The sequence below is a fragment of the Gymnoscopelus microlampas genome (assembly GCF_963454915.1).
Source record: "Gymnoscopelus microlampas genome assembly, chromosome: 9".
NCBI lineage: Eukaryota > Metazoa > Chordata > Actinopteri > Myctophiformes > Myctophidae > Gymnoscopelus > Gymnoscopelus microlampas.
In genome coordinates, this window is record NC_139946.1 from 12,741,629 (window position 1) to 12,756,060 (window position 14,432).

At 40.5% G+C, this 14,432-nt stretch overlaps 2 protein-coding genes across 4 annotated transcripts; one reads left to right on the forward strand and one right to left on the reverse strand.

Annotated features, from left to right (window-relative positions):
• Window positions 1–449: 449 nt before the first annotated feature.
• LOC311052556 (inactive tyrosine-protein kinase PEAK1) lies at window positions 450–4,732 on the forward strand. 3 transcript variants are annotated; one of them, XR_014601518.1, is made up of 6 exons: window positions 450–704; window positions 1,232–1,389; window positions 1,994–2,568; window positions 3,102–4,350; window positions 4,385–4,624; window positions 4,692–4,732. XR_014601518.1 is itself a non-coding variant. In XM_084067558.1 (4 exons), the coding sequence occupies exons 1-4, from the start codon at window positions 634–636 to the stop codon at window positions 4,266–4,268; spliced, it is 1,971 nt and encodes a 656-aa protein (XP_083923684.1). In that variant the 5' UTR covers window positions 450–633; the 3' UTR covers window positions 4,269–4,726. The 3 variants fall into 3 exon arrangements, 1 of the variants encoding a protein (XP_083923684.1); XR_014601517.1 differs by having other exon boundaries at window positions 3,102–4,624; XM_084067558.1 differs by having other exon boundaries at window positions 3,102–4,726.
• Window positions 4,733–4,992: 260 nt separating this feature from the next.
• Window positions 4,993–11,795, reverse strand: oaz1a (ornithine decarboxylase antizyme 1a). The gene is given in 6 exon segments (XM_084066609.1): window positions 4,993–5,562; window positions 6,693–6,778; window positions 6,974–7,149; window positions 7,334–7,420; window positions 7,422–7,488; window positions 11,618–11,795. Coding segments are annotated over 6 exon segments (660 nt in total). The 5' UTR covers window positions 11,731–11,795; the 3' UTR covers window positions 4,993–5,431.
• Window positions 11,796–14,432: the final 2,637 nt, after the last annotated feature.

A 14,432-nucleotide genomic window follows, 5' to 3' on the forward strand; every position in this document is an offset into this window, starting at 1 on the left:
TAAATGATGAACTATCGCTACATTTGTGATATCATAAATGGGAATTTAAGAGATCTAAAAAATTAAGAGAAGCTCATTAAAATTATGAAGAAGAAGTTATTTTAAAATAGTATATTATATATAAATCATTTGTACATTTTCCTAAATGTATGGTATCAAGCCCTCAACCACTATCACATGAAAAGAATAAAACTTCTTCACCCAAGCAAATAGAGCAACAAATTGGGTGCTAGGGTGGCATATTGAGAATATACTGTAGGTCTATTGTAACCAAAGAAAAAAAGGAAGAAAAAACAGTTTTTACGCAAAACTGCATTTCCTCATTTTGTCAAGCTGAGGTTAGAGCAGAGAGAACATCTCTGCCCTCAGACAACCATACACTACTTTTCCGGTACGGGGCTCATGCTCTCAAACTCTGCATTTCAAATCTTGATAGAACAAGACACAGACGGACAGGGAGGCATAAAGAAACACAGACAGAGTTGAGAAATTAAGAAAAGGGGAAACAGGGCTGTTTCTTTGGTGGTATCCTGCAAAGACACCAGGCTACCTGCCAGCTTGACTGATACAGAGAGGCAGTGTGACACTGTGAAGAAAGTGGACGGTGGTGCACTGTGGACTTGTAGTGGTCTGATGGAGCCCGGTGCTTCAAGCAGAGCGGAGGCACAGACTGGCCCACCGGCACTGCCTGTCAAACAGCGCAGGTAAGATCCCACTCAGTATAAGAAAATCAACATAGACTAAACACATTCAGTATGCTTAACCTGTTATTCCTACGGAAGAATGTGTTTCTTTTTATTCTGTTTTATCATACTCACAGATTTGTTGTACAGTATGTGTGTACAGTATGTATGTATTACTTCTCAAGTTCATAAAACATAATAGTACTCTTTTTACTGTACACTATTTAGATCACTTCGATAGTTTTATATTGGAAACATAATTTCAATGGACAAACTTTAGTTACTTACATGATAAAGAAATCACAGACCATAGAAAAACATATTGCTTCTTTTACAGTTAAAAATAAAGCACATAATCACTGTACTATGGGAAATTGTTTTTCTAATTCTCACAATGGATGTTTATCTCAGACCAGAAAGCCATTCATACTGCAATAGGTAGTAGGCATACAGTGGAAAGATAAAGATTTGAAAGATAAACGGTTTTGATGAATTGATGAATATTTATATGTGGCCGTGGTGAATATGAGTATTTGTCTACACTCTAGGTCTAGGAGCTCCCGAAGCTCCAGTGTAGACCTGGGGTCTGATAGTGGTGTGTTGAGCCCTTTTGGTCCCCAGCACCAGAACTATACGTACAGTGGTGATGTGTTCCCTGAGACCACTGACTGCCATGCAACGCAGTGCCCCATACACAAGCGCTATGGTAAGTTACACTTGTTTTCAACACTGACTGGGGTGATCAACCAAAATGAAGCAAACTAAACCATATTCTGAGTTTCTGACCATGGCTTTGTTGCACATGCAACCTAGCAACGATATGCCAAAACAACGGACTGAGGAATTATCTGCACAAGAGATACAGCATATAAACGCGTGACAAGTGGCTTCATAGATAAGAATTTCACTCATTTCAAACTACCTAATGCTTTATAGTTCTAAAAATACAAAATATGAACTGATATTTAATGTTCAGTTCAGTGTTATGTAACTGTCATTGGATGTCCATTTAATAGATTCCCCTTTCACATGAGAACTGCAAGTGAGGAAGTAACACCTGAAACCAAATGTTTACTACCTCAGTGGACACAAATTCAACCTGTTCCAATATGAACAGCAGTGGCTCTGCTATTTAATGTGACATGAGGAGTTTGACCTACAGTATGACATTCTACTGCAGTGATTGTGTGGAAGTGTGAATGTAGATGCATTCTCTCTTCCTTATTCTAAACAATCCTGTTCAGTGTTTGAGTTAATGGTGTGAATCTGGCTATTGTTTGACACTGAAATTCCCCTGCTGTATTATCCAGACCCACCTCACAGCCACCAGGAGAGATTCTTCTCCGACGACACCCCACCGCCTGTCCCTAGGAAGAGGATGGCTCGCACCCTTTCCCTCCCCTGTGCCGGCATACCTCCACCATCTCCCCTGCTTCCTATGTCTCCCCTGTCTCCCATATTCCACGGTCACCCTCACAACTTTGACAACCCCGTCTACATGCTTGCAGCCATCCCTGGCCCTCATGCCCATGACGAGAGAGACCAATTAAAACCAGGCATAAGCAGTCCGGTACCGTTACTGTCTCTCTCCAAAGTGTCCTTTGAAACACCCGATGAACATCTTCCATACCTCTTCAGCGGTTTTGGTGATCAAGGGGTGGTCGCTCAGGGAATTCAGCAATGCCACCTACTCTTTCTTAGGAGTGTGGCACAGAGATTGGAGGCAGAGATTCTCTTGCAGGGAGAGGCAAAGAATATGGGTGATGGCACATATCAACCCCAGGACTTCCTACTGTGTCAAGGTTACAAGCCCAAGCAGATAGGAGATTCACTTTACTATAGGCTGTGGAGCCCCAAGTTTCCAAAGAGGGTGCTTAGTGGAAAGGTAAGGTTACAGATCATCTTCATATTATTACCCATTAATTTCTAAGTATTTTACACAGGCAAATACAAACATAATCAGCCATGTGCACAGACTGCACACATAGAAGCCAACCAGTGTGCAACATAGCCTACATATGGCCAGCTGCCATCAAGTCTGTGTGCAGTGCACAGCCCTGGCCTGAATATAGCTACAGTATGCATTTGTAATGTGGGATAATGTATTCTGTTGTCGTATAAAGCCCGCAGCTACTAGCAAGCAGCAGCTCATGCACACATATGCAACATAATCTGATAAGAGACTATCTTTATCATCTCTTAGAAGCTCTCAGTTTACCTCAAACCACACAACTTCCCCCCCAAACTGCCATCAGGTGTTGCAATCATACTGCAACAGGGGCAGACAAAAACAAATTAAGCTGATATAAATGACCATTTTGTAAATCGTTGAATATGGCATAGTAACAACGTTTACAGGATCGTAATTTAATTATTTTTGTTTCATGTTTGAAGCATCAATTTAATCTCTTTTTCCAGGTGCACCGATGGACTAACTCGGCTCTCACAGCCCACAGCAGTCTGCCGTCACATGTCAATCTCCAGGAGGTCATTGTTCAATTCCCACCTGATAGTACCCTGAAGAACAAATCAAACACAATACAAAATCATGACCCAGTGGCGACCTCCGTTACTTCTCAGTCAGACTGCATTGCTGCAAATCCACCATCTGGAGGCAGCATTGAGGGTAGCGAAAACCAGTGTGATTTCAGTTTGTCCACAGTTATGTCTTCACTCCAGCAGGGTTACTCGGTGAGCATTGAAAGAGACTTGCCACAAGTCACTCTGGAAGACTTTATTCTGGAGAGCTGGATGCTGCAAAGAGCCGAACCTTTGCTCTATGAAAGGCAGCTGTGTCTTTTGTTGTTACAGCTCGTGATGGCGTTACAGCACCTGTGCAGCCATGCAGTCACTTGTATTGAGCTCAGGCCCCAAGATATTTTTCTAGTGTGGCCAAAAAGGGAGAGCAGGGAAAAAACAGAAAGAGAAGTGAAGGGAGAGAACGTAGAACATTCAGAGATGGGTAAGACAAGTCAAGCAGAAAAGAGCAACAGAGCACAAGAAGAAATAGAATGGGAGAAAAGAAAATGGGAAAAAGAAGGGGTTCAGATGTTATGGAGAACATGGGGTTGCCCTCGTGTAGTCTTTGACCATAAGCCTTCTGATCTTTTTCAATCTCACCTGCCGTCTTCCATAAACACCCAGATCGGAGCCTTACTTCAGCACTGTCTACAGCCCCAAGACAGCTTTACTTCTTCTCTCACACAGTCTGGCTCAGCCGTAACCTTTTCCAACTCTCTGTATAAAACAGGATTGCTTGATCTAGCCTCTCAGCTCAAGGATGAGACCAGCGGGCTCCATATAGCAGATACTGCAGTTATCCTTCAGGCCCTTCTCTGGGGCCCCCGCACTGAGCTCTTCAAGTTAAACAGCTCCACAACCACCACTGTGCACAACTGGCTGTTGATTAAACAGGCCTTACTGGTGATGAAACTGGCAGAGAGGGGGCTAGTCCAGGATCAGTCACCTCTTCATTGGGAGGACAGCCTCTGCCTGCAATACCTAACATTTTCTGACTCAGAAACACTATTGAAGGCAATTAGATGGATGGGGTTCAATCTCAAGATGGACTTCAAATTTAAGTAGGCTACTCCTATTATGAGTTTCTTTCCCCCACAGTTGCAACACAAGCAAAAATCATTAATGATCAAATAAATGATTAATACAAGTGTGAGATTAAGTTCAACGAAGCAGGATGATAGGGAGTCATTTTCCATTGCCCTTTTTGTTTAGGATCTATACATTTCAGCAGGTGTCATCCCTTTTCAACCTACCCTGTCAATCAACCAGAGGATTTCTTCTTCCTTCATAAGAGGCATTTGATAGGAAAACTCTCACCTAGGCTAGAGTACACATATCTTTATAAATTAGTAGTCAAGTCAGGTGTCAAGCACCCCTTTGCTGGCTTTCCACCCATAAGCATGTTATGCTGGGGTGAGATGGTTAATAATGAATTGCATTTTTATGGCTAAGTACTCAAACTTACTCAAAGCGCTTTAGGTTCCAAAGGTTCCAAATTATTGTCTAGATTTTGAGTATGCTTTAGTTCATCCCATCAAAGTAATGTTACATTGTAGGTTAAGTATGTTTGTATACGTTAAGCATACCTTGGAAACAATACAAGAATGAACCATTGTAAATACTTCATTGTGCTTGTTTATAATGCCTCTAGCCTGTTATTGTATTGTCAGCAGTGCCCAAATTGAATTAAAAAAAGCCTCCCTTAAGATTTCCTTATCTTTTGTACTTTTCAGTTAACTATCCAATTCATCATTTGTCCACTTGTCTCTACAAGAACACACTGATACACTTTTTTTAAGGTGAGCACTTTATTTAGCACAGTTACAACATGCAGATTTCTGTCAAGTGAATCAAAGCAACAAATCAAACTCCATGCACACATAAAAAAAAAAAAGGGAATCAATATGAACATGAATCAACTGAAAATGACGATGGAAACATATCAAATTACATGAATAAGATGAATGTCAATTTATTTTAATCATAAATATTACATCATAGAGATGATCATTGTGGTTTCTGGGAAGGGTGAATAGGAAATCAGCACTACGCATGGAAAGGAATACGTTGGTGAGGATGCATTTGCCCAGATTTTATGTGGGTGCTTACATAACATTCCTGGCCTAAAACATCTGACACCAGTGCAAATATCATTGCAACACATAACATGGTATGCAAAATTAAGCACAAGAAAAAGCAACAATGCTCGTGTAATTGCTCAGGGTAATTTAATCATCATCAGAGGAGTCTCGCTCGATGCTGTAAGCCATGAAGAAAGCGTCGGGGCGGGTAGGGACAAGGGGATGTCCCGGTCTCACAATCTCAAAGCCCAGGAAACTGAACGTACGCAGTAGGGATGCTGAGGATGGAAAATATATGGAAACACATTAAATATTAACTGCCTACATATACACCTTCATCTGTGTTCAATTTGATTCTTGCTGACCAATGTGGCTGTCCATTAGCCTTCATCCCTATTTAAGGATTATCCTTTACTGCTAGTTTGACACCCCTATTGTGCATTGTGGCAGATGTTCCAGGAGGCACCCTGCCACTGAGTGCAGCTGTCAAACTATGGTTCGATATTTGCACACTAATTGAATCGTAAAGGATTAATCATATTCAATTGTGAAAATGTACATTTGACTGTTAAATGCGTTCCTTCAAACTTGAGTGAATCTTGCACTTTAGCACCTCCACTGTTGAAAACATAGGTTTCCATATCAATATACTTTTACTGGGTTGACACTGCATTTCAATTCATAGCGGATTGAAAATAAAAGGAATTGCAGGGCAGGCCTATTCTTTCATGTTGCAATAACTCAAGAGATCAGAACCCCGCTCGACCACAGAGAGAGTGATAAAAACTCTAAGCAAACTAAAAAGCTTGCCATCTTCAGGAAGAGGCTTGCACGAAGGTCCTGTCTACAGCCCAAGTAGGTCAAATTCTGACAATTAAACATTTAAACGCCATTTTTAGCAAATATTGACAGCCCTACCACTGAGGAGATTGATTTGAGTTGCATGCTGAAGAAACATTTCAGGTTGAAAGCTCAATCATTGTTGACATTAGTTAACAGTAGTTATTAATAATCACTCGCTTTTAGATAAGTTAGCGGTGTCCATGTAAAGAAATTACCAATTTAACTGGTAGATAATTCAACTAGTGTCTCTTCACTAGGCAACTTTGAAAATAGCATTTCGAAATATCATTCTGATATCAAAAGGTTTATTTCATAACTTTTTCTAATTGTCTGAAACAAAATGGGTATTTTAATCTCACTCCAGCACTAAATGCTGCACCCTTTCAGGAATGTTCTACTGAAAACATTCTCTGCTCTATTCAAAGCAGCTCTATTCTGTATGTGACATCATGTACTGTATCATCATACTCCATCAAAAGTGTTGTTAACAAGGTCAAAACTGGTTGACGCTTTGATTTTGTGTAGGGAATGGTTTTGAAGACCAAAACAAAAGAGCAAACCTCACCTCTATCGTCACGGTTCTTGTGGAAACAGATGAACACATGATCTACTTGCAGCTGCTCTTCGGCAAACTCCAATAGGAGAGCAAAACTGAAGACAAAGAAATAATAGAGGATCAGTAATCATTAAGGGTTGACACAGGACAAAATTATAAATATCTACATCCGTCGATGTTTGTAGTCCTGGGCTGGCACATAACAAACCACACCAACAAACGGAGGTTCAAGACATGCATGCTGGTTTACAAAACTGACAAAAGAGAAGCAGTCAGTTATCACTACCAACCTGTCTTTGCTGCCCTCAGGCAAAGCCCCGGGAGGGATTTCAACATAAAGGTTCCCACCCTTCAGAGCTGCCCTCCAGACACAATGCTTGCCCTCCGATCGACGAGGCTCAAAGAGCAGGAAACGCACTCGGCCGTTGGCAGGCAGAGGTTCTTCTAGAACCAGTAAATGAGCATCCTACAGGACGCGAGAGCAAACGAACAGAAAAGTGTCATTCAGACATTGAAAATATTTTACCTGATCAAATAATGAAAGCAGGCTAAGCATAGAATCTTCAGTACTGAGATGCACAGCTCTACAACATCATATAAACATACAGTCCAATGCAAGACCAGGTGAAGAAGCGTAGTATAGAACTTACAGAGTAGAATAGCTTAGCTGAAAGATTGCGATCCCGCTGATCATTCCCTCGCCCACCTGGGATCTTCAGGGGTGGGAGAGGGGCATCAGGAACACCACAGAGGCCCCGAACCCGGGTTACTGCAGCGGAGTGAGGACCTCATGAGACTGGAGGTACTGGAGGGTGAAACAAACACACACGCAAATGGAGCCATTGTCAGCGAATGATTCAACTCAACCCCAGAGCACTGGATAGGGTAAGTTACAGACGAGTACAACGTTTGCACTTTCACGTCACACTTAAGATGTTGATTGACTCGTACCTGAAATATATAGTAAAATATTGAGTGAGAATATTCGCTAAAGCCAAACAGAGGCTCAAGGTTGAAGTTCAATAATTTACAGTGATCGGACTTGCTCATAAAACTGTGCGCAACATCTAGATTAATGATCAAAAGGAATGCTTGGCTTGGGCACAATGAGTAACAGACAGGGCTGCTGGGGTGCTTTTGTGTTACACAACAAGAGAACACTAAGCGATGATGGCAACAACTCACTAGAAGAAGAAAAAAAGATGACCTTCATAATTCAGCACAACCGTTTACAGATAATAGAACACATAACGTCAATTTGTTTTGACATAACCTATTCATCCATCTAGAGTAGGTAACAAGAATGTACATAAATGTGGGGCAGGGTACACGTCTACATGATAGGACATGTTCCTGTTTCTTGGTGTACGAAGATATGACTGCAAACTCCCTCAAAGCTAGATTATAAGAAAAACACGTTTGTTCCATTTGTCTTGCCATTAGCCTATTGGGACAGCTCCACAGTGACCGTCTAACATTAGCTAATAACCACACAGACACAAACACCAGCTTACGCAACACAATTCACCAAGCCTGCCCAGCCATTTTGATTCAGAGCCCACTCTGTGTATTGAATTCTAGAGAATTTGCCTGGCTTTCATGTGTTACCTGCACAAGAACAGCCCTATTCTCACTCAGAGCTCCTGTTGGGAACAAATCCCATTAAAACACAGCACCGGAACACTCTGTTCACAGATGCAGACTTAGGCAAATCCACTGCTGTGCTATATGAGGAACAAACATGTGAAAACTAGAGGACGACCATTGTCTTATACCTTATAGTGAAACTCAACCTGTATGCAATATCCAAGCTATGGCCCAAGGGTGTCAAGTCATCATAGGTGTCATATTCCATTATATAAAGATTGGAATTCAACACTAGCACTACAGTGAGCATGTTCTTCTGAAATCCCATTATCAGATCATTTAAAACAACTGCCACTCTTTATTTAAAAAAAAACTGCTCTTCCTCTTCCCATTTCACCTGCACTGCATTCCAAATTACACAGCTTTCAATACATGTCTTTATGCTGATCAGAGCATTCTTCAAAACCCCCATAAACGACAGTAGGCAGTGATGCACATTCATGAGCGAGCGAGTGTGATCTTGGCTGAGACAGCTGCTCTAGTCACATGGGGCCCGAGTCTAAAGCTCCTGCTTGCGTAACAGCGGATTTTCCGTAAATAAAATATAATGTGAAGAAAATGGTCGAAATACAACTGATATAAAAAGACTAGGCTATATTCTAAGCCAAATGGTACATTAGTGAAGTGCTTCGGGTGGACTATGTGTTATATTATGCTATTCTGATCTCAATGTAGTTGACAAGTTCGGTTCAGTACAAATACAGTAATTGTACCAGTTTTACAGAGATGAAAAGGAGCGCTTGGGCTTCATTGAGTATCAATAAACAACTGCAGCAGCCAATGATCCTTAAACATTAGCCCATTTTACACACACCAATGTATGGGCTGCCAGCCTGCCACTACAGATAAAATAGTTATACTATACCATCTCACATCTGATGTCAATTATGATACACGGTAAAAAGCAGAGTGGGCACCTGAGACATCTGTGCATTGTTTTTTGTTTCCCCCAGAAGACTGGGCACCTTTTGGGGCACACTTCATAGCCAATAAAAATCAAAAGCAACAACTCACTGAAAGAAATCCTAACTGGGGTGATAAAACAGGAACTTGTTGTTGTTGCTGTTAATCAAAATGTCTGCGCTGCAATCGAAATTCTTCATGCCACTTCCCCTATTGCAATCGGAATGGAAATTTACAAAAACCTATGTACATGGTTGTGAAACTACACAATCTCAATCAATATACAGTATTGTCTAGACATAACCATGTCAAATGATTACAATAACGACAGACCTGGGCCACCGGCCCGAAGATGTTTGTCATTTGACCTACATTTCCTAGGCTGTAAACGTTGCTGTTCTCATTAGAAGCTGAGCAGCACGTACACAGTAGGACCTGGGCCAACAGGCTTAACTGCCTTGTCATATTTTAACCAAGCAATGTAGGTCCACTGGCTGACAAATGGACTCATAATAGTTAATATAACACTAAGTTAAATCATGGATCAGCACAATCCAGATTATTTTTTTCACCCCACAGAGCTTCATTTCCGTGTTACAATCCCAGTATGTATTGTAACTTTATCTATTTTACAAGGGTAGGCCTACACTGTAACTTGGCACCGGAGCTAGCTGGCACAATGAAATAAGTAAAGGAGCCACACTGTATTAATTAAAAGCATCAAGAGAATTATATTGAACTTGTGTTATTGATCAAAAGAAATGATTTGCCCAGTTGTCAGGGTGGACCTTTTAGCTTACCAAACAAAATTACCCCCCACAGTTCTTCTGTAAATATGATTTTACTGCTCCTAGTATTGATGATTTCTTGTAAGTATTGTATGTCTTTATTGTGTCTTGATGAATTGAATACATAGGAAATTGAATGCCCTCAGGGCTCTTTGTGTTGTCCTCTTTAGCATCATTGTATAACTGTACCTTTTTGCAAACTGTTAACACAGAATTCAATCAATGAATCAATAGGGTCGTTTAAGAGCTCAGCAAAAATGTCAGAATAGTTTTGATGCTATGGTTTACTTTCCGGCAAATCCATCTACGAAAGGTTTTTAGGCCATAAATAAGATACTAAGGCATAGGATACGTCACTGATGTCACCGTTAATGTGGAAGAGCTGCAGTGGAGACCTTGAACTGCAAAACAAGCGCCACATGACACCAGGCTATTACCAGTGTTGCCAAGTCGGCTTATTAAGCGACTTTGGGCTTCTTTTTCTGTAAAGTTGCTTGTAAAAAAATGGTAGTTGCGGTTGTTTGGGCTTGCTTCTAAAGTGTACTTGATTGTTTAGGCTTGTTTCCAAATTTTTGAAATTATGTTTTAAACCAGTGGTTCTCAAATATTTTCATAAATGTTTTGTGACAGGGAGCATTTGTGTTGTTAGAATGTTCAATATTCACATTTTTATTTCAAGAAGTTTTGAAAATAGCAGATCTGCAAGCTCACGTGCGACGCCTTGTGAGCTTGTAGATCTGCTATTTTCAAATAGCCAACAGCCAATGCTTATAGCAGGTTATAAGTGCTCATGTGGCCTAGTTGCTTCTTTGGGCTTGTTTTCTGGTTGCTTATTTCTCTCACAGAATATGGCAACACTGCACATGACACCACAGGCTATTACGCTTCTGATGCATGACGTAATAGTCTATCCTTGGCATCTTTGTCCTAGATATTAGGTACACTGAAAAACAACGGCTTAAAGGGCCTTGCTTGCACACTGACTACTCCGTCTAAACATCACATAACCAGGTTGTGTTGTGTGCGTTAATAGCTAATGTATAGTTATTCTTACGACCAAAATATAAAATACGGAAGGAGAAAAAAAAAATCAACGCGACCATTTTCAGTTGAAAAATATAAAAAGCATGTTTTTTCTTGCAACGAAGTATAAAATTAAATCTTAAAATCTCGTGTAGCTCCACCTTGGCTTTATAGTGTTGTGCTAAAGCGTTAGCATTAGCTATGTGGCTATCAGCTACATCCTTCACAACAGCAGTTGCCTCAAGATGAAGCGCTGCCGTCTAATTGCTGGATACTGGATACTAAAAAAATCATAAGACATTATATAATTGATTATGTCAATTACGTTGGTCTTTAAAAAATATGTAATCTCAACACATTGTGGCAAAAGTAGTCATAAATACACTCGGATCGTGTACGTTTACATTGGTGTACCGTTATGTAAGACAAACTGTAAACAATGTAATATGGAAAATTGTTGCCAAATCCAGGAAATATTCCGCATCGCGTATATCAGCCTAACACAAACAACTAGGCCGCTGCTTTAGCAAAGACGTCGCTTATATTACGGGCAATTTATATATGACCACATACCTCTCACTTTCGGGGTTATTACTGATTACTGGCATCTTGGATGATAAGTGTCTCTCTTTTTCTCTTACAAAACAATGGCTATTCAATATTGTTTGAAGGTTGGATTTAACCATCCGGCCAACGTCCAACGCCCGCAGACCTTCTCTTCTTGCCTCTCGTCAAGTGATGTATTGTGGAGCGGAGCACTGAGGTTTTGACAGAGGGGCGTGTCCTAATGGCGATGACGTGTGATGACAAACGTGACGTCATCGATCAATCAATTAATCAATTTACTATTGTCGCTATTATTATTATCTAATCTAATTATCGGTGATCGAAGAAGTACTCACATTTTTTACTTAAGTAAAAGTATCAATACTGCAATGTAGATCTGTAACAACTTAAGTAAAAGTCTGGTGTTCAAAATGTATTTGAGTAAGAGTACAAAAGTATTGGCATCATAATGTACTTAAAGTAAAGTAAAGTACCAAAAGTAGAAAGTACTCATTATGCAGAATGTCCCATTTCACAAGTTTTCAAATGTATACTTTACTGTACTTAGTTACTTTACACCACTGAACATTTAAACTATGAGGTGGCAATGTCTATTTTCTAATTGTATATATTTTAAATGTCCCTTTTATGTGTTTCTTTTGAATGCTTAGGCTAATGTTTTGTGTAAAGCAAAGTACCCAAGTCCCCAGGACTTTTTTGGCTTTAATGTCTTACTGTACCACTTGCTGTTTACATTTCTGACTAATAAAGTATTCATTCAATCAATCAAAAGCAGTTCTCAACCCTTTTACTTTCAACTACCCAGTATGATATGCATTTTGGCCACTGGTTCTCAAGCTTTTTATTTTCAAAGACCCCCTCACCCCATAATAACTCTGAGAGTTACAAACATGTAAGGGACCGGGTCCATTTGGAACCCCCTCAAGTTTTTATATGTGCCACTGGAAAAACGTAACTTCTTCTAGCTAATTGAGAGCACGTCCAATTGATTGAATTCTTGTACACAGTACTGAATGTTCATTAACGTGCGCTGTCCCATAGATAAACAAAGTAAGGAACCCTGAGGGTCCCTGGTACCCACTTTGAGAACCATTGCATTAGGCCACAGACCCCCAGACAGACCCCTCTAATCTTCTTAACTCTGTGAGTTACAGACCTATCCTAACTGTCATTTAGCAGGGATCCCCCACAAGGAACCCGTGTGCTCGTTTCTAATAATAATTACAATGTCGTTACAACAACTTTCACGTTAAAAAGCGCCCTGCCATGCAGTCTATGAATGTTCTGATCGTTGTATTTCCTGTATACTAATCTATCTGCCCTTGTGTTCACTGTGAATCGTTTTTTCTTTCTTGTTTCTTCCCAACAGCACTCGTCATGGTAAATGGTGCATTTATAATGCGCTTTTATCTAAAGCGCTTTAGATTGTGCATTACATTCACCCATTCACACACACATTCATACACCGATGGCGGAGGAAACCATGCAAGGCACCAACCTGCTCATAGGGAGCAATTAGGGGTTCAGTGTCTTGCTCAAGGACACTCCGACACTAACTCTTCTAGAGCCCGGGATCGAACTGGGAACCTCACGGCTTCCATCCGGCCGCTCTACAGGCCACTCTACCCCTGAACCATCTGTCCCTGTCAGTCAAGAAGCAAGGGAATATGAGGCAGGGTGTGTATGAGTCTCTCCCTTTCCCCAGAACAGAGACACCGCTAGCACAGCAGCACCCACCCTCAGCTCTACCGGAAAACACAACTGTGGAAGTTCAAATACAGTGCAGAAGAGAAACACAGAGATAAGAGTCTTGACTTCACACAGAGGGGTACGTATGTATTGTACTTTAGAATTCATTGTGAGAGCATTGATGTGTTTTCTAGCTCTGGAGGGGGTGTAGATTCCTATTTTAGGCTAAGTTATATTGGTCTGTGACATACATTTTGAAAGACCGATCAAGCAAGTTTCGCTGGCGTGTTGTTCAGTACTTGTTTACATACTTCAAAGCATTCAACTGTGTTCATACAGAAAAATGTAATAAAGTAAAATATACTTTGTCTTAATGTACAGTACAGCCTGATTTCGGATTATTCTTTAAATGTACACCATACCCTATAGGAGCTAAGAAAAGGAAAGTCTACACAAAACCTTCTCAAACCAACACAAGTAAGTCTGGATATCCTATATTGAATTCAATCATAATTACATGTTGTTTCATTTGCCATGCAGCTAAGGATTCTCTGTCCCATTCTCAGTGTCTTACGAGCGGATTTTGTCCATCGAAAGTTTGAGTGAAGTCCCAAACCCATGGAAGGGGTTTACATTGAACCGTTGCATAGTACTGGCCATGGTCATAGTGCTTGTGAGCTCTAGCATCAATGATTGTCACTGTGAGTATTGAAACCATCAACCGGACAGAGAAAACAGCCTACACTTTATAATCTGTATGTAAGGTTGATACACACACATTGTTGCATTCACCACTATAGATACAATAGTGGTGTGTTTACTTCCTATTTAAGCAACAAAAGTTCTGTGTAATTTTTAACATTTTGCTAATTTTAACCATCATAGCAATAGCTATACTTTATTTATACCCCACTCACCTAACAAGCCTCCCTTCGTTCATTTTCAATTTGTATGTTAGCTGCCCTGGATTCTTTCTACGAGGAGACAGACTTGGGTGTAATGTCCTTCTTTGGAAGTATACAAGATGGTTCTATAACACAGGTACTGTGTCTGACAGCATACATCACAACTGAAATAGGCTATAGTCTCAGGATGGTCTCATGCTCTGTCAATGGAGCCATACACAGTACAC

Coding starts and splice junctions, on each gene's coding strand:
- LOC311052556 (XM_084067558.1), top strand. CDS start 634: ATGGAGCCCGGTGCTTCAAGCAGAGCGGAGGCACAGACTGGCCCACCG. Junction 705..1,231: donor CTGCCTGTCAAACAGCGCAG/GTAAGATCCCAC, acceptor TCTACACTCTAG/GTCTAGGAGCTCCCGAAGCT. Junction 2,569..3,101: donor AGAGGGTGCTTAGTGGAAAG/GTAAGGTTACAG, acceptor CTCTTTTTCCAG/GTGCACCGATGGACTAACTC.